Source organism: Sciurus carolinensis, chromosome 18, assembly GCF_902686445.1.
Source record: "Sciurus carolinensis chromosome 18, mSciCar1.2, whole genome shotgun sequence".
NCBI lineage: Eukaryota > Metazoa > Chordata > Mammalia > Rodentia > Sciuridae > Sciurus > Sciurus carolinensis.
Window position 1 is genome coordinate 8579293 of NC_062230.1, and position 25822 is coordinate 8605114.

At 40.1% G+C, this 25822-nt stretch overlaps 1 protein-coding gene across 1 annotated transcript; it reads right to left on the reverse strand.

Moving 5' to 3' along the window:
* Positions 1–3158: 3158 nt before the first annotated feature.
* Positions 3159–25419, reverse strand: LOC124969879 (cytochrome P450 3A9-like). Its single transcript, XM_047532874.1, is given in 17 exon segments — positions 3159–3702; positions 3954–3980; positions 3982–4117; positions 5156–5382; positions 6706–6828; positions 6830–6867; positions 9397–9463; positions 9465–9476; positions 10878–11005; positions 16291–16439; positions 17087–17114; positions 17117–17170; positions 17427–17544; positions 20792–20891; positions 22242–22294; positions 23349–23442; positions 25232–25419. Coding segments are annotated over 17 exon segments (1527 nt in total). The 5' UTR covers positions 25309–25419; the 3' UTR covers positions 3159–3606.
* Between the last annotated feature and the right edge of the window lie 403 nt (positions 25420–25822).

Below are 25822 nucleotides of genomic sequence, written 5' to 3' on the forward strand. Positions count from 1 at the left end.
AGGAAGGGAGCTGCCCTTACGATGATGGTGGCCACGCCCTCGGGAATAATTCAAAATGCCTGCACCAGCCTCCAAAGAAGCTGGGGAGCCCCAGCGAAGGTGCTGCTGAGTCAGCACCGAGGTAAGTGTCCCTCAACAGTAGGGGGGCAGGCAGGCAGGCTCACCTTGGCATTGGACCTCGGCATGGGGGTCAGCAGGCCGGCTAGCTCTGCCTGATGTCGTCCAACCTTGGCGTGGGGGTCGGTGGGCCGGCTAGCTCCCCCGTACATTCTTGAGAATCACCCTTGGACGAATTAAAGTCACTTCACTGTGGAATCGATGACTCCTCTGTGGGCCAGTCTAGCACAGACTGAAGAGGTCTAAAAGACTGGCATCTCTGCTCAACATGAGCTCAAACTCTGCATTACAATCCTGGTCCCAGAGCTCCCAGCGGGATTCAAGGCCCAGGAACTCCAGATTCAGAACCCACATCCTCATTCTGTGTGGTGCTGTCTCCTTATATTGAATTGAATGAACAATACCAGCTAGACCAACTGAGAGAAAGGGTAAAGCTGTGTCCATCAGAAAGTGACCGTGTAACTTTCCCCACTGAACCATAGGAAACTAACAGAGAAATCTGTTCAAAGAACAGTTTTCCTGAATCAACCAGAAGTAAATTGCCAAACTCGTCTTTAAAACCATTGTATTCCTACAAAGTGGGGATGCTCCTACATCACCACAGTGTGACCATAAAAATCACAAAATACCTAATGCCCTGTGTTGCAAAGGTACTGAGTGGGTCATACGAGATCACGACGCTTGTAAGTACCATTAAGTAGAGGAAGGCACTGGATCCCATGTACACATTCCTTCCATCTAGTCCAGAGGCCCCCATCACATTCCCCGAGTTGCACTGTCACAACCATGTTCTTCACAGCAGAAGGATCCAGTCCAAGTGCTGAGTTTTGTCTCTTTAGCCTCCTTGGGTCTGTGTCCCTTGTCAACACTCCATTGGTTCTCATGAGCTGGCCCAGAGTAGAAACCAGGGACATGCCGGGAGTGGAACATTCCTAGGTTAGGTTGAGTTTGTCTGATGTTTCTTCATGGTTTTGATTAGGGCTCCCTCATGATGACAGAGTGGACACCGTGTCCTTCTCTGATCTATCATGCTGCGGTCCAGCACAATGTTTGATTGGTTCTCCAAACTTGGGCAGGTGAGAGGGTTGGAAATAAAGACAAATAGACACACAAACACAGGAAAGCGGGACTTGGTGGGAAAGCCAAACCCTGATGGGGCTTGATGGACACCAAAGTGGGCTCTGCATGCTTCTTATATAGGTGTGAACATCAAAGGATTTATTGTGAGAAAGCTTCTTCAAGACAGACAAAAATGAGATTGTGAGCAGGAGCAGCCCAATTAAAAGCTTATTAGCTTGTGCCCATATCTCTTCTATCTCTGGGCAGCTGGCCTTTGAACCTAGGACTACGTGAACCAATAACTTGTGTAAAGCACAGAACCCCCTTTGAACAGGACATCACCAGCGACTGGGTGGTCTCGGTTGGCACATTTCCAAGAGTTCTCAGAAGGGCATCACCTCTGCCTTGGGATGGTCCAAAGAAACCTGTAAACCATTTGCCGCTCCCAACACTATCCGGTGCCCCATGATTGATTTAACTTATTTCAAGGTTGTTCTCTCTGGTTCCTTGAGTCAGGATGTATTTTCCAGGTCTCTCCCCTAAAAAGTTACACTTTATCCTTCACAATGAACCTGTGTAAATCTGTTTATCCACTTTTAGCTATTTACTTATTTATATACTTGCTTGTGCTAATGTCTTACTTTTTATCTCCATGGATGATAATATATTCATATCATTATTTGTCACATGAACAAAATGTTCCCTTTTGGGGTCAGTGGCAGTCCCTCAGGCTGGTTTCAGGGTCTTTTAAATATGTTCCCACCATTTTTGAACATTTTCTTGCATTCTGTGCAGAAAGGTTTTTCAGGCTCACCTTGGACTTGCCTGATCTTACTCCTGAAACTAGCCTTTTCTCTAACCAACCTCACTTCCTATAGTGAAATATAGTATTTTTATTCCAGGATCTTGTCACCAAGGCTGCTCATTGCTATTAAAACATCACCATTACCCCATCCCATCAGTGCAGACAATCAGAGAATATGTTTCTTTATGCAAACATTCAAACACACACACACACACACACACACACACACACATCCATTCGTTTCTCTATTTTCTATCTGAAAAAGCATGAATTCACAGTGATACATTCCATTTCAGTCCTATTTCACAGGGTTCATTCCAATTTTCTTTCCTGAACCAGTGAGTCACTTCACCAACATTTCTTACAATAATTGGATTTCATTATCTTTGATGTATTTGCTTATTTAAACAATCTCTCTTCACAGAGCTAACTTCCATTCATCCAATTCGAACCCCACATGCCCTTCCTTAGCTCACCTGGGTGTTCTTAACCTGATTGAGACAATGAGTGTTGATGAGAGGCACCCCTCTGCTTGGAGCCCATCTGACCTTGCTTGGGCTCCTGCATCCAGGCCAGGCTGTCCCCTCCTGGGACAACTTCCCAACTCTATCTGATATCTGATGTGAAGCCACCGTTATTCCCTTCTCCACCACAAGGTGTGCCTCCACATTGCTGGACAACCTCTAATGGCATTAGGATTGAATTATTCAGGAAGGGCAGGGGAAGTAAAGGGAGGGAAGAGAAAAAACAGGACATAAGATGGAAAAATCCTGTGTAACTCCTGATGCCAGATGAGTCTGAGGAGGTCTGCGGCTGGAACAGTTGACTCTCAACCTGTTTTTTATTCAATGTTCATTATACTTGTTATCAAGTTGGGAGTTGAAGATGGACTACAGATATGTTTCTTGCTTTCCAGAATCAACAAGGGAGATGAGAAGAGGGTATTAAATTTAAACTAGAGATATAATAATAAGTACCTCAGTAGAGTGTTACAAATTATGTGCTTCCAAAATGGCAGAATGACATTATGAATATACATTTCCAGCAGTGGGAAAAGTCACAGTGCATTGAGTCTGTCTATCTTAATATTCAAGTTGAATTTCTGAAAAAGCTTAGTTTTGACTGTCACTGATTTAGTACTATAGATCCCCTCAAATGGGCATGAAGTTTTCAGATGAACTTTATAAGGAGATGTTTATTGACTTTTTCATTACAAAACTTATCACAGCATATTTCAAAGAACACATGGTATAACAATGTCACTACAAAAGCCACCATAATAATCCTCATTTTCATTAAAAATTGTTGATAAATTTGGTGATAATTGTTTATTCTCCAATCAGAGCTCAGGAAGAGCTGCCAGTACTAACTAGTGCTGAGTGGAGAAATCCCATTAGAACCAGAGAGACTGAGTCTTCACATCTGGCACTGAGGTGGTCATCTCCTTTCACACGATAGATAATACTCTGCACAGACACTGAGCAAGCTCAGTGAAGCTTCTCTAATCTTTCATCAGTTGAGGAAACGAAGCCTATCTTAATTTTGAGTTTTCTTCACAAAGTAAATTGTTCTCTGTTCTGGGTCCCATTCTCCAAGGAGAACAAAGCAGAAATCCCTAGGGAAGTTCAGGCTCCACTTATGATCCCATCTCTGCACACAGCCTTCAGAACAATGGGACGTTCAGGTTGAAGAAGTCCTTGCTTGCTAAATTTCAGGGGAATCTGTAACATATCGACAAGCACATGAAGAAGCAACAAATGAAGCACCAGCAACCACAGGAGCAAAGTGGAGAAGATACATTAAGTAATGTTTTACAAACATAAAAACTACTTCCAGTATCATGTACCTTGAATTCCTTCTAATCATTCTAAGAATTAAATGATGAAGGAGCATGTGTTTTTCTGTGCATAGGCCCCTCTGTTTGGAAAAAACATGTTCAAATAAAACATTATTTATATGAAAATCTACTGACCTGTGTTTCCTGACAAGGTTGGAAGGAAGAAGTTTTGCATTACTTTGACAAGAGCAAGTTTCAGGTTCATGAGAGCAAACCTCATGCCAATGCAGTTCCGGGGTCCAATTCCAAAGGGCATGTATATGTAAGGATCGATGTTGTCCTTGTTCTTCTTACTGAACCTGGTTCCACAGTAGATGACAAGTTAATGAAGCACCAAAACCACAACAGTGACTTGTTTCAGATGGTCCCTGAGACACCCCAAGCAATGGTAGAAAGGATGCTTTTCTGGGCTGGTCATTGAGATCCAGCTATGGTTTTGCTATGAGAATTGTTAAGTTATGGAGCTCTGCCACCTCCCTCCCCTTAGCCTATTGGATCTTTCAGTCTTATTGAGATGAGACAAATGCTGTTTAAAAGGAAATCATGGTATTGAGACAGTAAAGGGAACAACACACACACAAAACATAAGGAGTATAAAGAGTGAACACATAAAATGAGATAGTGGTTATGTCAGTTATGGCCCATGAAAATACAGACACATGCACACATGCATGCACACAGTTGTGGTACCATATCTCAGGAGGATTAGTTTCAGCATCTGGATACAACAAAATCCTAGGAGATCAAGTCTCTTATATTTTTATAAGAAATATTTGTATAACCTAAGCACATCCTGAAATATATTTTAAATCTCTCTGGATTGCTTATAATAACAGATAAAATGTAAATACTATATAAGTACTTATTGCATTAGACAGTTTAGGGGGAAAAGACCAGAAAAAAAGTTTATATTAAGTTAGTTCAAATTATAGATGCAAAAATTATACATATAGAGGGTTGAATGCATACATTGTCAAGTGATAGTAAAGAAATTATAGCTTACTGTTAAACCGTTTTTCAGAATAAAACATATGATATGATCTGTTTTCAAAAAATCTATACGTGCATAGAAATATGTTTATGAGAACATTATTAACTCATGATTATTTAAAGGATTTGGGATAGTGGATGGATATAGCATCCTTTTTGTTCCCTGTCACAGATTTATTCCACTTAGCAAGAAAGTGTCATGTTTATAACATGAAAACTGCTTAAAATAAAAGACATACAGGAAAATGATTACAGAGTTACCTGTATGTCACCTATACTAAGAGATACCAGGACAAGCTTGGACTAGCCTGGCTCAGGGTGGTTCCATTGCCCAGGGGTCCCTGTACCTTTCAGGGCGGAATGCCTCAGGCTCTGGCCAGTATTGTGGGTCTCGATGAAGAACAAAGCTTGGTACCATCACAATTGTCCCCTGAGGAATGAATACTCCATTGATTTCAACATCTTTCTTACAGATCCTCTCAAGTCTGCCAGCAATTGGGTATAACCTGAGCATTTCATTCACCACCATATCCAGGTACTCCATCTGTACCAGGGTATCATAAGTAGCAGGTGCCTGGAGAGAAAGAAAGAGATTTTTGGAAATTAAGGTTTGGAACTGACTTTAAACTCAATCTATGCAGTATTATTAAAGTGTTAGGCGAACCCAAGAATAACTCAGATCAGTGAAAGAGAGTAGTACAAACAATTTACTAAGCAGTGTCATAACAATCATGTCCACTTGACAGCCATGTCTGTGGCCCATTCAGAAGTGCAGAGTAGTTATGCATATGGGAGACCTTTGGGGCAATCCCACACTCGGTGCCTAAAATCCTCAGTGTTATCATGTACCTCTTTTTCTCAGGTGAGGAAAAGTAACTAATAGGACATAACAATTTCACTTAGGCAAAATATGTGAAAGTCACTGTCACCTTTCACTACAGAAGTCACATGTCTATTGTAAGGAAAGACAGTGTAGAAAAGAAGAAATAACCCATTCTACGTCAGATTTTTTTTACCTACATAATCCTGCATTAGTAATATAAATATATAAAACTTAAGAGATAAACACTGCATCGTGTAAAAATGTTGGGAGAGACTGGGAATTTCCATCCCAACATTACCAAAAGAAGGCTAAGATTGGATGGCACCCACGTCACACAATTTCAGTTCTAGTGAACGTTCTAAGGAGGCTAGGAAGCCAATCTCAGCCCCACCCTCTGTTGCTGGTGGCTCAGGGCTTCACTGTGAGCTCTGAGGAGGACGCTTTGTGTCCACCTCAATCCAGCCATGCCAGCCCCAGACACCAGGTCTCTGCATATCCAATAGACTCCCTGTTGAGGCACGGATGTGAAGTCCTCCTGTGAAACATGTGGCTAGCACCTGGTGTGACACTGGAGCGGCCACAGGGCAGAAGTTAATTTGGCTCAGGAGCCAGAAAACCTGACTCATACCTCAGCTGCTTCTCTCTAAATACACGACTGGAGTGTGAGGATGTGCGGAGCAGCCTGCCCCACAAAGCCCAGCCTCACCCGGCTGACAGCCAGGCCAGAGTTCACGCAGCAGGATCAGCAGAGCCAACAATCCAGACCCTTGAGAGACACATGCTTACTCTTCCATACCACTGGTATCTTGAGGATGTTATTTAGTAGGTATCATTGTGGTAACCAGTCATCGATGTGACTGAAACTACGTTCTTTTAAAAATTCCTTGTGTTTTGGGGAATAGCATTCATGAACTATGTTTTCCCCTTTACTTCTCTCTTCAGATCCTTTCCAAATATAACTGGTGAAAAGAATCAGTGATGACATTTCTGGACAAGGTCTCCTAGGAAGGGATGAGGAGGCGTTCTTTTTGAGGCTCCACATCTCTCCTCCCTCTCCAGGTACCATCTTCTCACCTTATTGGGCAAAGCCTCATCAATCTCCTGCTGCAGTTTTGTCTGGACATCAGGGTTAGTGGCCAGTCCGTACATAAGGAAGGAAAGAGCACTGCTTGTGGTCTCATAGCCAGCAAAAATGAAGCATAACTGATTGGGCCACAAGCTCCAGATCAGTCAGGGCTAATGGGAGAGGAAACGCAATTTAGGTAAATCCAGGAAAACATAACATCAGAGTTTAGATGAAGAGAAATCCGAATAAAGCCCACAGATCCCTAGGGAAGATCAAGGACAGCAAATTCAGGGTCATTCTGGGAGTCATGTTTGCTCTCATGTCTATCTGACAGGGAGACAAAGGAAAAATAATTTGAATCCAGTTTCCCTGACGTCTACACCACTCTTGGACATTTGCTCCTCAGTGTGCCTTTCTTACCACCACCAAAGATAGGTGATTTCAGGAGACAGCATTTCTACCTAACATACACAGTATGATCAGTATGTCCCTTAGATTATCATAAAAACTATGTGGTGTAAGTCAAAAACAGGTTGGTTTCCTACCCCAGGAAAAGTTACAATTATTCTAGGTAAAATATAGCTTGAAACACTTTGATAGTGCTTGCAATAATAGTAAGGTTTCAATGTCTGAGAAATTAAAGGATCTTTCACCTAAACGTGTTGGAGGAAATGGCAGCAGAGAAACTCTTGCTACTCAAAGTGCGGTCCATGGAGAGTAGGAAATTATTATCCACACAGAAATCTCAAACCCACCCTAGAACCACCACGTCAAAATCTGAACTTCCATAAAATGTGGTGATCTTTGTGCAGATCTTCCCCTCAGAAGCAGGCTTATACCTGTGAGAGGCATCAGGTAATAGAAGACCTGGGGCACCTGTCTTCAAACTGGATGATCTCAGGATATACAGAAACTACATAGCAACACACAACGTAGAAAGAGTAGCGACTGACACTGAATGAATGTCATTAAAATAGCAAAAGAAAACTGTCAATAGAGGGGCAGTGGGCATGACATATGGAGGGAAAGTAGGGTCTACTTTAGTGAGACACTGCACTTATTGAGTCTTGTCTGCATGTCACCTTCCCTGGTACCTGCCCTCTCTCTGCTCTACTTATGCACACCAAACAGCTCTTGTGATAGAAGCACAATCATGAACTTAACTCATGTGTCTGTGAATGGATGGGGACCTTTAGATACCTGGGGCCCTGAAATAAACATGACCCCTGTGCCACACATGCAACTCAAGACAAAAAAAGAACATAAAGCAAGTGCTTTAAAGTTCTACAGAGTTTGGATTTACTGATGACGTTTTTCTATGATAATGTCATGGCAATATTTAACTATCAAATCTTTATCCAATGATTTTGAACCCCATGAAATAGGACTATAAAGTCAAGGGTTGGAGGTCGGGTGTCTGCTGTGATAGCCACTAACCACATGTGTATGTTTAAATTTCAATTAATTAAAAGTCAGTTATTTCAGTTCCTCAGTGGTGTGAGCCACATGCCAAGTGCTCAGTAGGCACATGCATTTATGGTTATTTTATTGAACAGTTGAACTATAGACTATTTCCTTCATCACAGCTGAATGGAACTGGGTAGATACATAGAGGATAAATGGATGGATGATAGATAGATAGATAGATAGATAGATAGATAGATGTATATGTACATGTAAACATAAAAACATGTACACTGGCAGGCTAAAGCAAGCCCGTCCTCATCTCTAGAATTAATTGTTCAACATTAAGGATTTTTTCAGATGGTCATCAAGTCTTTGGAGGAGAGAGGAAAAAAAATAGCTTATATCACTGGATATGAATAGATAAGAAATATCTTTCCTCTGCTCCATGTAGAGTATTTCATGTTCATAATTTGTCTGCCAAGAGGATCTAAAAGCCAAAATCCACAAGATGATCACAGATTTTGATTTCTCAGTTTCCATTAATTACAAAAAAACAAAACTAAGAATCCTTGGGAAAAAAAAATCACTGATTCCAAGGCTGTCAGGAGAAACAAAGCAGAAACCTTGAATATCTTGAATCAGAAAGCAAGAAAGTGCTCAGAAATAAATGAGAAGGGCACAGAATACACTGTATGTTATTATAATGTGGATACATGTCAGTATATGTTTGTCAAAGCCCTTAGAATGTACAAGACCAAGAGCAAATCCCAGTGAAATCTGTGGACTTTGATAGAAGTGTGTCAATACAAGTTCGTGAATTGTGATAAATAAACTCTCTGGTGGTGGATATTAAGAGTGAAACAGTGTATGCAAAGCTCCATGGAAAACCTCTATGTTTTCAGCTCAATATTGCTATAGTCCTATAATTTCTCAATAATAAGGGAACCTACTTTTAAAACAATCACAAAAAAGGTGACAAGAATAATAAAGGACCCAGAGCCCATATGAAAGGGATTCCAGTGGGCAAATATGGGAGAATTTTAGTGTCAAAATAAATATAGTAAAGAAAGTAAGTTGAATAAAACTACCATGCTGGTGCAAGAAATACTTGTTTATATCAACTTCAAGATTTGAACATTGCTTTAGGTGTCCTTCTAGAAAGTTCCTCCGGCTACCATATTTAATATCCAAGGGTGGTCTTTCTGCAATTTGGTAGAAATGCTCTTCTGCATGGAAAACCTCCTGCACATTTCCAGAAAAACCCTGCCCTCTGAGTTTCCCCATGAGCAGACCAGGTAGCAGCTTTTTATGAGAGTTCACGTCTTTGGAATTCTGGGAATTTATCATAAGCTGCAGAAAAATCCACCCGATGCTGGAGACAGAGAAATTTCAAAGACAGAAGGTCAATTATGAAGTCAGAAATAAATTAAGAATGTAGAATTTAACTTCCCCTCTGAAATATGACTTCTTTAAGTGCTGAAGTCTGACTGAGGTTTCCTAAGTCCTTAGTGAAGAAAAGCATCCACCTACAAACTTTGGAGAGTCAGTGTTTCCCTGAGTGAAAACTGGCTATGGTGTCCAATACCTACTCGTCTTTGCTCTCCCTGCGCCTGAGCTTCTCTGGATTCTGAACGGGTCCTCCTGGATAGAGAGTGGGCTGACTCTCTCTCTCCATTACAATTTGTTTGCTCAGGAAGAAGTCCTGGGCTTCAATATTTTGTTCCACCGTCTTCATTCTTCACTAGAGGTGAATTAATCTTCTGTCATTTCCAGAAGTTCATCATCAGATTTTGGGCAAGTGTCTTGAAAGAATCCATTATATGTGAAACTATAAACTTTGTACCAACACCTGGTGGACCCATCCTGGCTCCCTGGCCTGCATACATCCTTGTGCTGGTCTTCCTACTCGAGGCAAGACCTTCATGCCTAAAGAATCCCATGCCTACTCTTTGAGCAGCCAAACAGTACCAGCTGGCCTGACGATGCCTTCCGTGAAGAGTTAGTAAAGTGAGAGATTTGGAACTGCAAGGATTATTTACCACTATAAAATCTGATGTAACTAAAGCACCCGGAAAATAAATTGTTGAGATTTTATCCATTGAAGAGAATGGATAGGATAAGATGTTTTTCCTCTTTTAAAAAATGATTTTAATTGATAGACAACAACATTAAATTGTACATATTAACAAGGTACCCCATTACTCTGATTAATGTATGCTGCTCTATGATGTTTATGTCAGTTTAAACACATCTTTAAACCTATTAATCATTTCTTTATGGTGAATAGTTTCAAAATATATTGGGCTAAATTAATATGAACAGTTTTACATAATGGCTGTCCTCATTTGCATTCCAATCAACAACTGTACAAGGAATCCTTTTTGGAGCACGTGGGACTTTGCATTTACAATATTTGTGACTAATTTCCAGGCCCATTATTTAATTGTAAATGCTTTCTCTCTGATTCATTCTTTTCTTAATATTTGAAATGTGTGATTTAATCGTTTTTAATCTTTTTATTGCTTCTGTTTAGTTCTATGTAACAGTAGAATCCATTTTGACATAATTCTAAAAGGACAGAAAACATCTCATTCTAATTCAGTGCCCTCTCTGCTTCATTCTTGTATTTCAATTACCAGACACTACTACTCTCCATCAAGAGTTCTTCATTCACCTTTTAAAAACATACAAAGAAGTACAGAAGTCATACACACACGGAGTCAAATAAATTATCCAAAATGGACATCCTCCCGTAACCACCACCAGATTTTACCTTCTGTTTCTCTTGGAGGCGACTTTCTTTCATTCTGCTTACAGCTTTCTTTAAAAAGTTTGTAACATCTTTTGGAAACACGGAGATACTTAATACCTCAAAAATCGGAGTAAGGAATGGAAAGAGTACTGCAGGGGGAAAGAAAAAGAAGAGGGGCAGACTGCAGTGAAAATGTAAAATTTACCAGGAACAATGACATCTCTTCTACCAATCAGAACTGGTGGAAGTCACAAGGGTTCCTCAACAGCAGCCATTCCTTCTGTGACCACTGATTGGGCTCCAGGCCACTGGCTGAGCAAGAGAAGGTCATACAGAGGGCCACCACCATAGCAGTGAGATCAGTGGCCCCTTCTGCCTCTGTGGAGTGACCACACGAGCAAGATGAAAACCCCGGCCCCTTGTGCCTTCATGTTTTGGAACAGAGTCTCTTTGGATAAAACTGGGCTTTAGTCTGGGGCTGTGGTTAACCATGCTGTTCAAGAAAGAGCAGTCAGGATGGACCAAGAGAGCATATGGACATGAGCAAAAGGAAACATCTCAACAGATACACAAACACAGAATCTCTTCAAACATGAGGAGCCAGGATGACAGCCTGTCTCCAAGAGCTTATTATCCTCCAACAACTAAATTCACAGATGTTAGAAGTTGATGAAATCCTGAACAAATAATTTTAAAAGTTGATTGTTAACATTATCAATAAACTAAAGCATGATCTAAGGCATGAACTAAGGGTAAGAACACAGGACATGAAAGAGATTCTGAAATGCCAAACATCCTAGAAATAAACAGCTCAATAAATCAAATAAAAATTCATTTGAAAGTCTTGCAAATAGATTAGATCACCTAGAAGACACAATTTTGTGCTTGAAGACAAGATATATGAACCTGAGCACTCAGTTAGCAATAAAGGGAAAAAAAGAAACCATGATCAGAATATGCAAGAACTCAGGGACAACATTAAGGGAGCATATACTACCCACAGTGAATTTCACCTTTATGCTACTCATAATCACTAATTCAAAAGAACTATGAATAAATAGAAGAAAGATGAGTAGAATAGAGGAAAGGGAACATGGAGACGGAGACAAGAGGGACATGAGAAGTACTGGAGATAGAATATGAACAAATTACATTCCATGCTTATATAATTACATCATAATGAACCTCAATGTTATGTATAACTATAATGCACTAATAAAAAAATTAAAGGAGATCCAAGATGGCGGACTAGAGGGAGGCTGCATTCCTTGTCGCTCTGTAACTCTGGTTTCAAGCAGAGGATATCTATTTCTTGGTGAGGCAGTTTTTGCTGCTTATCGATCCCCTTGCTGTTTACCCCATTTGTCTGCGTGACCACCTGCAGTCTGCCAGTATATCGATGCCTTTCTTGAGTGCAGATTGCTCACTGTCAGGTGCCTATCATCCGCCATTTGCCTGCCTCTTGCCTGTCCATCGCCTGCCTTATAACTATCCATCACCCAACACACAAGGTTCACCTCCCGATCATCCAACAACAGTCAGTAAACTGATCACCAACCGCCAGTGGAGCACCAGCTGCCTGCTGTTGCCTGGAAGATCTCTGCCACAGTACCTGCAGGTTTGATTACATGTGGCTGCTGCCATTTTGAGACAACAGCCAGGCCCCATAGGACCCCTGGCCAGACTGACTGAGCCCTGTCTCCAGGATCCCTCAGCCTAACTGATCACTTCCTGCCTCTGGGACCCTCACATTGACTGACTGCTCCCTGCTGCCAGGACCCCCAGACCAACTGACTGCGCCATATTACTGGGACCCCTGACCAACTGATTGCACCCGGCCTCCAGGATCCCACAACCACACCAAACACACCTGACCTCCAGGCCTATAGGGCCACTATAAGCCTATAGGGGGAAATCTGCAATCTGCAATACCCCAGATTGCACTGCTAGAGGGGAAGATACGTGAACAACATGAAAAAACAAGGGAAGAAAATGATCCAAACAAATCTAGATTCTATAGTAATAGAATCCAATGATAGTATGTTAGAAGAAATGTCAGAAAAGGACTTCAGATTATACATGATTAAGATGATTCGCAAAGCAAAGGAATGAGGTAAGAGAGCAAATGCAGGTAATGAATGATAATACCAATAACTGAAAGAGCAACTGCAAGAAGCAAAAGATCATTTCAACAAAGAGATAGAGATTCTCAGTAAAGACCAAATGGAATCCTTGAAATGAAGGAAACAATAAACCAAATAAAAAACTCATGGAAACCATCATCAAAAGACTAGACCACTTGGAAGACAGAACCTCAGACAATGAAGACAAAATACTTAATCTTGAAAATAAGTTGCCCAAAAGAGAAGATGGTAAGAAATCATGTAACAGAATCTCAAGAACTATGGGACATCATGAAAAGACCAAATTTAAGAATTATTGGGATTGAGGAAGGCACAGAGATAACAAACCAAAGGAATGAACAACCTATTCAATGAAATACTATCAGAAAATTTCCCAAACCTGAAGAATGAAATGAAAATCAAATACAAGAGGCTTACAGAACACCGAAATGCACAAAATCACAACAGATCCACACCAAGGCACATTATAATGAAAATGCCTAACATTCAAAATAAAGATAGGATTTTGAAGGCCACGAGAGAAAAGCATCAGATTACATATAGGGGAGACCAATACGATAGCAGCAGACTTCTCAACCCAGACTCCAAAAGCTACAAGGGCCTGGAACAACATATTTCAAGCTCTGAAAGAACATGGTTGCCAACCAAGAACCCTATACCCAGCAAAACTAACCTTCAGATTGAAGATGAAATAAAATCCTTCCATGATAAACAAAAGTTAAAAGAATTTACAAATAGAAAGACTACACTACAGAATGTTCTCAACAAAATATTCCTTGAGGAGGAAATGAAAAACAACAATGGAGGTCAGCAAAGGGAGGAACTACCTTAGAGAAAAAACACTCAAAGGAGAAACCAAGCCAAGTTAAAAACCAAAAATAAGCACAAATGACTGGGAATACAAATCATATCTCAATAATAACCCTGAACGTTAATGGCCTAAACTCATCAATCAAAAGACATAGACCGGCAGAATGGATTAAAAAGAAAGACCTAACAATATGCTGCCTCCAAGAGACTCATCTCATAGAAAAACACATCCACAGACTAAAGGTAAAAGGATGGGAAAAAAACCTACCATGCACATGGACTCAGTAAAAAGCGGGGGTTTCCATGCCTTATATCAGATAAAGTGGACTTCAAGCCAAAGTTAGTCAGAAGGGATAAAGAAGGACATTTCATACTGCTGAAGGGAACCATAAATCAGGAAGACATAGCGATAGTAAATATTTATGCCCCACACAATGGTGCATCCCTGTACATCAAACAACTCCTTCTCAATTTCAGGAATCACATAAATCACAACACAATAATGCTGGGTGACACTAATGCACAACTGTCACCACTAGATAGATCTTCCAAACAAAAACCAACCAAAGAAACCATAGAACTCAATAACACAATCAATAACTTAGACTTAATAGACATATATAGAATATTCCATCCATCAACGAGCGGATTCACTTTCTTCTCAGCAGCACATGGAACCTTCTCGAAAATAGACCATATGTTATGCCACAAAGCAGCCCTTAGGAAATGCAAAAAAATAGAGATACTGCCTTGTGTTCTACTCAGATCATGATGGACTGAGAGTAGAAATCAATGACAAAATAAAAATTTTGTATCCCATTTGTTTACAATAAACATAAATTTTAAAAAATTTAAAAAACCCTGAAGAAGCTAGGGATAGAAGGAACTTCCTTCAACATCATAAAGGCTATGTATGAAAATCCTAAAGGAAACAGCATAATGAACAAGAAAAAACTAAAAGCATTTCCTCTGAAATCAGGAACAAGACGGAGAGTCCACTGTCACGACTCTTAGTCAATACATCCCTTGAAATCTTCAGTCAAAGCAGTGAGGCAGAGGAATGAAATGAAAGGAACAGGATGAAGAGAAGAATTCAAATTATTATTTTTACAGATGCCGTGACCTTAAAATTCAAAGACCAAGATGGAAACCAACAGAATGTTGTAGAGTTGATAAGAATAATCCCATGTACCTATGGTCAAAGAATTTTGAGAAAGGTACCATGACAGTAAAATAAGGAAAACCTACTCTTTTTCAATAAATGCTCCTGTTTCATCAGGATAGACACAATCAAAGGAATGCAGTTGGACCCTGAATTCATACTGTAGAACAAAATGGACCAAAGATATAGACTTAAAAGCTAACATTAAACCAACTCTTAGAAGAAAAGCAAGAAAGTAAACCTTTACAACCTCAAATCTGCAAACTATTCTTAGATTGTAAAGTCAAAGAAAGGCAATACAAACACCTAAGTTGTACATTATAAACAGAAAAAGACTGTACTTCCCAGTGCACTATCAAAAGGCAAAGAAGACCTGTGGGTTAGGAGAAAAGAAACTTCAAATCACACATCTAGTCAGGAGGTTGTGTCCAGAATATGTAAGAAATCTTACACCTCACCTACAAACAGAAACACAATTGTGACTTGAAAAGACATGTATAGAAAGAAGATATAAAATGTTCAAAGTCACTCAACATTATTAGTTTGTAGAATATTATTTTTGTTTTCTTTTGTTTTTTTAGTTTATAGAAATTATAATCAAACTCCACAATGTGATGCCACTGTATACCCAGGAGGATAGCTAGAAACAAACAGTGGAAAAAAAGTGTTGGACAGGATGGGAGAGGAATCAGGAACCCTGTGCATTCCAGGTGGAAACCCAAAATGGGCGTGGCTATTGTGGAAAACACACTGACAGTTACTTAATTAGGTAAACATTGAATTGCTATACAAGGCAGCAATCCCTAGCGAATATATACCCAAAAAAACTAGAACAGGTGTTCAAATACAGCAATATCCATAACAGTCAGAAGATACGAAGCAATCCACATGGCCATTAACTAGAATTAAAAATGTGTCTATCCAATGGAATATTATCTGGCCCTAAGAAGAATGAAGTACTCATGCATGCTTCAGGATGGAAGAACTTGAAAATACAAATGGTAAATGAAAGAAGTCAAACATGCAAGGACATATGTTGTAGGATTCCATTAATAGAAAATGCACAGTATCGGCAAATCTATAGTCAGAAAATAGATTCATGTTGGTTAGGCTTGAGGGGAGTAGAGAGTTGATAATGAAATAGCAGAGTGTTTCAGAGTAGACAAATGGTCACTAGTGATGGCTGTGTGTATCTTTGTACTGAAAAACATTTCATTGAATAAGTTAAGTGGGGTAATTTAAAGGTGTGTTAATTATGTATCAATAAATCTCTTATTTAAAGAGAGAGAGAGAGAGAATAACAAGGTACTCCACATACCTACTGAGAAGAGCAAAGGGTCAAAAAAATCAAATTTTAAGAGCTTCTTGACTTTTTCCACAAAGGGATCTTGTGGGTTGTTGAGGGAATCGATATTCACTCCAAATGATGTTGCAGTGATCACATCCATGCTGTAGGCCCCAAAGATGCTGAATAGAGAAAGACATGGAAAATTAAAATCAGTGCCTCTTGTCAATCCTTCCGCTACACATGCCACAAGAAATAGGAATAACTTCACAAACCCAGGCAAGACAAGCAGAGAGCTACACCCTGTCACAACTCTCTGCTGGACCATTCGATGAGTCTATGATCCCTTCACACTGACCATGAGGTCTTTATGAGTTGCAAATGACGTACTGCCCTTGTGCTAGGAGTGATGGGGACAGTGAGGTGAGTTAGACTCCCCTCTGAACTCAAGAAGCTCACCCACACAGGGAGAAGATCCACCATCAGTCAAACTCCAATGGCATGGGCAGAATGTGAATGAGTGTACAAACTGAGTTTCAGCAGGACAAGTGTAGAATAACTGACTCAAAAAAGGTGACCTTGGCCTTGATGGTATTTTGTCTTCTAGTGTCTACAAAGTCATAAGAGCAGCCAAGCTACTCTTGGCTGATACAGAAAAGAAGATCCTTCTCCTGCCGCCTGCTGGCCTGTCTTCTCCTGGGAGCAACCCCTTCTTGGATGGACAGTTGGAGTTGTGGCTCCAGACTCTTGCTTTCTTCTGTCATGGACTAGTCAACAGTTGGAACTCAGTTCTGTGGCAGGCTCAGAACCCAGAGCTGCCCTGATACTATCTTTCAAGTTGATAGGCTTGCTTTTCTTGATAGCTGTCTCATGTTTTTCACCAACATATCTCCATACCGGCGAATGATGGGAACATCTAAGCATAAAGCACAAGATAACCCAAAAAGTTAAGTGAGGAGACTCAGTCCCCAAGGCCATGGCTTTCCCAGGATGAATAAAGATGAGACATTTATAATGAATCTTATTATGTCACTTCTAAAATATAAAGACAAAAGAACATTTTTAGGAAGTTCAAATTTAGAGGACTATCCCTTGGAAAGGGACTACTATCTGTATCACTTCCTACCTGTCCCCAGATTCATTCAAATTTCCAGTGAAAAGCCCTCTTATTACCTCCTTGAGTTTTCCACTGGTGAAGGTTGGAGACAGCAGTGACCTAATTCTCTTCCACTCTTCATCTTCAGACAAGGAGATGGATGATTTCATAAATCCCGCTGGACCAAGAGCCTAGAGTCCAAAGGAAAAGAGATTTTGTCCTACATAAATGTGGAGGTCTCCACAGTTGCAAAAGTCTGTTAAACAAGCATCATTTATTAAAAAATGTTTAGTGACTGCCTACTAGGTAGCTGGCCCTATGTCAGACACTCAATAAATATTTATTCCAAGTGCCTATCCACCTGTGAGGTTGGAAGGAGGACACTCAGATACCTACACAGTTTTGGACTTTAGATTCCAGTCTTTGCTTAGATGCAAAATTTCCACTTGGTTGGATACTCTTTCCAGAGGAATAGGACAGGAAGAAGAACCTAAGAAGAGCCTAGCACATCCACCAGGGGTTGTGCTGAGCAGAAATGGACTAGTGACAGATACCAGGTGTTCTTGGCTAGGTACAATAATTTTTTAAATAATAATATTTAAAACTTAAAGGATTTGGAATATGTGTAGTACAGAAAAAAATAACACAAATTATTCAGGGGAGTTCTTACTATATTTTCTACAAGGGCAAAGGACAAAAGAGAGATAATTCTATTTTTCTCCTGGGGACTAGTTCTACAATATAAACCCTTGAAATTAGTTCCATCACCTAAAATGTGCTTTTGTATTAAAATGTATGCTTCTGGCACTCATTCATGTTAAAAATTTAGGAGAATATGGACCATTTTGACAATATTAATTCTGCCTGTTCAAGAACATGGGCGGTCTTTCCATCTTCTAAGGTTTTCTTCAAGTTCTTTCTTAGTGTTCTGTAGTTCTCATTGTAGAGGTCTTTCACCTCTTTTGTTAATTGATTTCCTAAGTATTTTTTGAGGCCATTTTGAATGGGATAGTTTTCCTAATTTCTCTTACAGGAGGATTCATCACTTATGATAAAAATGCATTCGATTTATGAAGTGTTGGACTTATATCTTGCTACTTTGCTGAATTCATTTGTGCATTCCTAGAAGTTTTCTGGTGGAATTTTTTGGATCCTCTAAATATAGAATCATGTCATGGGCAAACAGTGATAGTTTGAGTTCTTTTCCTATTGTATCCTTTAATTTCTTTTATGTCTAGTTGCTCTGGCTAGTATTTCAAGCATGATGTTGACAGAAGTGGTGAAAGAGAGAAGAGAGGGAAGCTTCTTCACTCAACAAAGATTTCTACAAAAACAATTTTCAACTAACAACACACTGAGCAGTGTGTACTAAATACTTTCACCCAAACATCAAGAACAATTCAACCATATCTACCCCCGTCACATACAGAAAGACAAATAAAAAACGTTATCTGAGTGTCAATTAGTGATTTCTTCATGTGGGAAGGGGTATGTAGAAGGCAAGTAGATAGAGGCTGGATTTGAGCCTGTGTGCAATATATGCATGCATTGAATGTAACAGCAAAACCCCATTATCATGCACAACTATTACACATTAATCAAAGTTTTTAAAAAATAAAGCTAGAGACCATGTGGGAATCCACATGCACACTTATAGCCTCAGCTAAATTGGGGTAACATTGGAAGATTAAAGTCTAAATCCTTCAAAAGAAATGTTCACTCTCATGGCTCTTATTCAACCTCACATTGGAACTCCTGGCTAGTGCCAGAAGAAAAGAAAATAAATAAATAAAGGTATATGGACAGGAAAGAACAAAATTTTTTCCCTATTTTTAGGTGCAATCTTTGTTCAATGTGGTCAACACACAAGAAATTCAGGCCCATTCCTAAGGTAAATGAAGAATGTGTGAAAACACATTAAAAACACAATCCTATTCATGGTCATTCCAAGGAAAAAGAAATACTTTAGGTATAAATCTCACAAATATGGGCTAGATGTGTGTATTTTAAAGTTAATGAAGAGAAAGCTAATGGAATGGAGAGGCAGAGAAAGTATGCATGTATCAAAAGACTCCCTGGACTTAAGATGCAAATTTTCTCTGTTATCTGTAAGTTGAGTTCAATTCCTACAAGATATAGGCAAGCCTTGTACACATGGAAAAGGTATTTTGAATTTGTGAAAAGGCAAAAAACAAGATTATGTGAACTGATTCTAAAAACATAAATGAAATGGAATCATTTACTTGATGTTCAGACTTACTCTGTAGTTACATAATCAAAAATCTGAGACTGCATGAGGGATAGTTACAGCGGGCAAGCAGGACATATATGGGATGAGGAATAGACCCACACATGCAGGCCCAACTGATTTGACAATGGTGCAAAAGTGATTTCATGGAGAAAACAACAGACTACAAAAGTGGTGTTGGAAGAACTGGACAGTCTACGAAGCAAAAAGAGAAAGGAAGAAAGGAAGGAAGGGAGAAGAAGGAAGAGAGGAAGAGGAGAAAGGGAGGAAGGAGGAGAGGAAGAGGAGGAAGGAGAAGGAAGTAAGGTGGAAGGGATGGAGGGAGGGAGGGAGAAAGAAAAAGAAAAAAGAACCTTGACTTAAACTTCCTACTTCATACAAATTTTAACACAAAATAGATCATTTACTTAAGTGCAAACCCTATAACAAATAATATTTAGGAAGGAAAAACAACAATGTAGGAGGTTTAAGTGAAGAATTTTCAGACATGGAACCAAAAGCACAATCCATAAAAGAAGAGACGTCTTAGCCTCCTCCAAATAACCCCAAGTCTCTTTTGATAAAGATTTCATTAAGAAGGACCAGCTACACAGTGTGACTCTGAAAGATTAGTAAGGTAGAGTCTTACAGGCAGGAACAGGCCTGTGTCTTCAAAGAAGTGGTCATTACACTAATGCAGGCATGTGACACATTTGCACAGAACTACACACACACATACACAGGCACATGAAACAGAAGAAATGAAAATAAAATGCCTGTATTATTTCAATTGCCTGTTACTATAGGAATAGGAACTTAATAAATTTATAGTTATGCAAGAAATTATTGGGTGAAGCAGAATAAATTATACATGCAACTGCCTGGTAAATATTTTGGCAATTCCCTCTCAATTTATAAATATCTCAGGATACAAATTGAGTTAATAAGTAAATAAATGTTACTTTGGATTAGACAAAGGGGAATGAAGGGAAAGGAGAGGAGTGGAATAGGAAAGACAGAAGAATGAATCAGACATCACTTTCCTATGTTCATACATGAATATACAAACCAATGTAACTCCATATCATGCACAACCACAAGAATGGGAAGTTATATACCATGTATGTATAATATGTCAAAATACATTCTACTGTCATGTATAACTAAAAAGGACAAATTAAATAAATAAATGTTGAAGAGTGGATGCTTACCCGTCGGTTGGTGAAGAAAGAATAACATTCTTTGACGAACACTGTTTTGATCATATTTGTGTCCATAATAGTCAAAACAGGCTCTCGACCATCATAGAGCCTGTGTTGGGAAAACAGAGCTGATTTAATCTAACAGGCCAGATTCTGCAGCAGGAATCTAGACTTTGATCCTGATATTACACACTACACCTGCCTAGTCCTACAATACATAGCAACATGAAGTCCTGGTTCAAGTTGGGGATTCTGACCACAGAAGCCATCAGAGTCTTCATAGTATAAAGGGTAAAGTAGGTAAAGTATGGAGGAGAAACTTAAAAGACAAATACACCTTCCAAGGGATCATAATTAGAAATAGCAACGGAACATTTTGTTAAATCTAGATGGTGAATACAGTAGTATTGCCTGCACTAGTCTCCATAACTCTTTACATGGCACAATATCAGGTCAGTGAAAAATCGAAGGCAGATAATTGACTAAGTGCTTACAATTACTAAGTGCGGCAAGGGGTAGCTGGGATGGGAACATTAGAGATCCAGTGGGGGGGTGTCGTGTCATGGATCACATGGTATCTATGGGCCACATCAACTTACCAGAACACTGTGACCAGTCTGGGGTTTTCTGAGGATTAATAAGAAGATGGAGAGGAACTCAGTGCCTCCTCCCATTATCTTTTAGTGTAGAGCAAAATGATTACACCTCTTCTATGGCTCTCACCAAACCCCCACCAGCTCCTAAAGGGAAGAGTTGCTACAATGGGCTGAGGCTACTCTATAATATAAACTCCATCAATCCACCAGGGAACTCACTGGTGTAAACTACATCCTACTCTTAACTCAAATGGATGAAGGAGAGAAAGAAATACTTGTGTCTACTTCATGGAAAAGTTGAGGCTGAAAATTTAAAAATGGCATATGAACAACAGTAACAAAAAAAAAAAGAAATAGAGAAAATGAAGAAAGCTGAGCAGAAAGTTTCCCATCTGCTTCCCAGTACCTCCAAGCCTTTGTTTGAAAGCCTACAATAAATCTGAAATTTAAATAAAGGAATTTTGCCTTTCAATTAAAAGGAAATCAATGGGGGAAAGAGATAATACCATACATTTATAAGCCCGCAATAAAAAATTCTCAAATAATACATTTTACTAAATTAAAGGGGTCAAAAAGGAAGAAAAATGGGAAAGATAGGAACAGCCAGAGCACTGGACAGAAAGTGAGTCTAGGAGTTTCTGGGCCATCAAAGGCAGGGGAAAGCCAACATGCAAAATTCTCAGCTGAAGTCAGACTGTGGACCTGGACTCCTGGTGACATGCAGGACCCTTGGCAGAAGAAGCCTCCAAGGACTTTGCAGTACAGAGGGTTGCATCCCAAGAGTTCTGGGCTGAAGCTGTCCTCACGCATTGGGGTGCCACATCATAACAAGTCTACCCAAGAGAAGCTTCCAGAATACTCACCCCCACATTTTTCCATACTTTTTATAACATTCTCCATCAAATTCAACAAAACCCTAGGAAGAACAAAATGAAATTCCATTGTTGTTCTAAATGTATTGACAACACATCTAATTGGGTCTCAAATGACCCAAATCCCATGCACAGGTCTGCTGCTCCTAACAGATGGTTAGAGAGAAGCTCTTATTCAGAGGCTTTGGAGGAGAAAGGAAAAAATATGGGCAATATTTGAAATGGAAAATGTGAAGTCACTTGAATTTTCTCTAAGTATTGGACATACTCAACCAATTACCCTTGTCTATAAATACAACATCCTTCTCTTCTGCAGTGTTTCTTCTTCTGCTTGTGGTGTTTCAGAAATACTGGGACCTTCTGAATTATTACCTCCATGGGCACATGAGGAAAGCCAGGCTGAGGGAAAATGAGGGTTTCCCAAGGCCATGCATAATCTTTTATCTCCTCATCCAGTATCATTTTAGTTTATCTCACGTTTTCTCTAGAATTCTGGTGGAATTAGGAAGTTAAAGACACCAGCAATCTCCTTTCAGCCTAGGAGATTTATGTCATCTCAGTCATGTTGTGGAGTAAGAAAGTGAGATAGTGAGCAAATAAAAAGTGGACTTGCCTTCTTGTGTTGTAGCTCAACCTGCAAAAAATGGGAGATGCTACCTCTTTGCACATAGGACACAGATAGTTAGACCCTGGCTCTGAGTTTTCATGATTGAAACTAAAAAAATTAGTCTTCCTGGTGCTAAGTTTCATTTGTAATATTTTAACTGTGCAAATAAAGTATTCCAGAGGTGTGAGTGTATCTTCCTGGATCTGCAGTGAGAAAAAAGAAAGGGTGCTCACAGTCTGAACATAAGTCCACAACGTGCAGTGCTGATGTGCCAGAGAGCTGAGCTCATCAACAGGAGTGAACCTGAGGCTACAGGGAGTGGTGAACAGAGCCGGGGGTAAACCTGGCTGTGCTCTGGGTGGTACCCACACACAGACTCTGAAAGCCTGAAATCTCAAAACCTCCCCCCAAGGAGTTGAATTTCTACTGATGTAACCAAGCAGCTGTTTGCAACCATAAGTGGCAAAACAGGGGGCTCAAAGGATACTCACCCGGCGATAATTAAGAACAGTTCCCAAAAAAGGCAGAGGCCTTGGCCCTGGAATTCCCAGCTTCTTAAATAGTCCGTGTGAATAGGTCCCATACCTACAGAGTGAAAGAGGTCAAGGGATGTGACTGTGTATATACGGTGGCTCATGAGTCACTGGAACAGTGAAGCCAGGTGTGTAACATCGAGGCCCTAAATAAACAAAAACCCCAACAGCCCTGATTACATCTGCTCATCATCTCCTCTCTCACATTCACTGAGAGGCCCCCCACCCCAAAGTCATAAAAGGTTAGCTCAAAGCAGCTGACATCACCAGGTTCCCAACCCTACAGTGAATATCTGATAAAAGTCCCCAACATGAGGTTGAACACTCCTGAGAAGAGTCAGCCTACATTTCTTCCAGGTCACTTCATTCACTGGTGTCAGTTTAGGAAGTTGACTTGATGCCAACATGGCTCCCCTCCAGTGACCTCCAGTGGGGGCCGTCCCCACTCTGGGCCTTCTTCCCTGAGCAGAAAAGACTATTCTCCCACTTTCTCCTAACTGCTATCTGGATGCCTTTGATTTCATCACTGGCCCACATTCTCCCTCACTCGCCTGCTCTGAGAGATTGAGAAGACTGGCATGTCGAGAACTGTTGGGTAAAAATAACCTGCAGGTAGGTATATTTAGAAACATACGTACAAATCTATGACATGGATGTATGTATTAGACTGATATTCCTGACACCGTTCAAAAAAAATAAAGTCATTTTAAACAGGTTTGTTTTCACAAAAACAGAATCTAACAGTCCTATTTTAACCTTCGGAAGAAATCTGCTGGACTTACCTCAAAGAAATTGTAATATTGAATGGAATGAAATTAAAACATTTTAATTAATTTTAAAATGCCATTGGAGGGAAAATATATGCAACAAAAGCCTGAATACTACCCTTTACTTCAAATATTACAACCAGGTTTATATTTTCTATTTTCACATAATTATGAAGGCCTACTTTTATAAAGGTGGAATTGAGATAGAAGTCAAAGGTCTCATGAGGCCAGTGTCTCCTACCCTCAGACAGAAATAACTGCTCCCTTTACCTCCTCCATGAAACCAGGTATCTCTGTGGTTTAATGGAATTCCACTACATGGTTTTATTCATGCTCCTGCACTGGAATTTCATGGGGAAAATATTTAAAATACAAACTGGCTTGGAAACTTCTGTCTTTTGAAGCTGCCATTAGATTTCAAATCAAGGGGAAAACGGTGTCAGGAATATCAGCCTAATACATACATCCATGTCATAGATTTGTACATATGTTTCTAAATATACCTGCCCGCAGGTTATTTTTACCCAAAATCTCACAGTGATGCTGACTTAAGGAATAAAAAATCAAAATTTCTCCCAGGTCTTTGCTCAAAAGTTTCATCATTCAGAAATAAATAGTTCTGCATGGGGCAGGGTGGAGGAATTGAGTTTCAGGAGGGAGAGATGTTCCAGGGAAGGGGAACAGAACAGAGGGAAGAGCTGAGTCTGAGCCTGTGATAGCACCTGGGTGCACCTGGGGCCTTTTGCAGATGGTGCTGGGAGGTGGGGAGGAGGGAGCACCTGTACCACAGGAGACGCACCTTCTACACATCTCTTGCTGTGTACATAGAACACAGAAGATAAACATAAGGACACAGAAAGTTGTGACGAGCCCTCTTTACCCCCAGAAGTCGAAGAGTTTGCAGAAGGTATCCAGTTGTTCATAATCTGCCCCTACTGAACTCTGGTTGATTAATAGAGGTTCAAACTGAGACTCAATCAGAAGTTCATCCCCCAAACCAGATGATACCAATAAAACCTCCTAGTCACAGAAATGGGAGGTTTGAAGAGGAGAGGAACCTAGGTAGTTACTCACAGATAGAGAAGCACAAGGCTGATTCCCAGAAGAATCCAGCTTTCCACGGAAAAGTTTGGGATTAGGCCCATCACCATTCTCCTTCTGCAATTCTCTTCTCTGAGTTTTACTTCCAGCCGTGTGAGCTACCCTTTGGTAGGGAAGGAGGTGCCAAGATTGCCTTCTGTGAGCAGCTGTGATTCAAGGAAATCAGTCTGGCCTATTTACATGCTGGGAGAGGAGGTGGGGCTGGACATACAGCCAGTAGGAAAACCACCTGTCTTCCACCCACAGTTGCAGAAGCCAGGTGCCATCTCCACCATGTCAGCTGACAATGAGTCATGGGCATACCTATTTTGATCTTTGAGCTCAGGTTTTATGAAAAAAAAATCAATAAAAACCTCAACCAGTGTTATCATTTTGCCCAAAGGTTATTGCTTCTTATCAGAAACTCAGGTGAAACATTGGAATTAAATGCTTTCTAATCAGTTTTTGTCTCTTTGGATGTTCTTATTATAAAATACTTGAAATCCACCCAAACAAGTTATATCTACAGAAAACTACTCACACACTTTCCTCTGCATCGTAGGCATTGTCTACAATGCAGAGGAA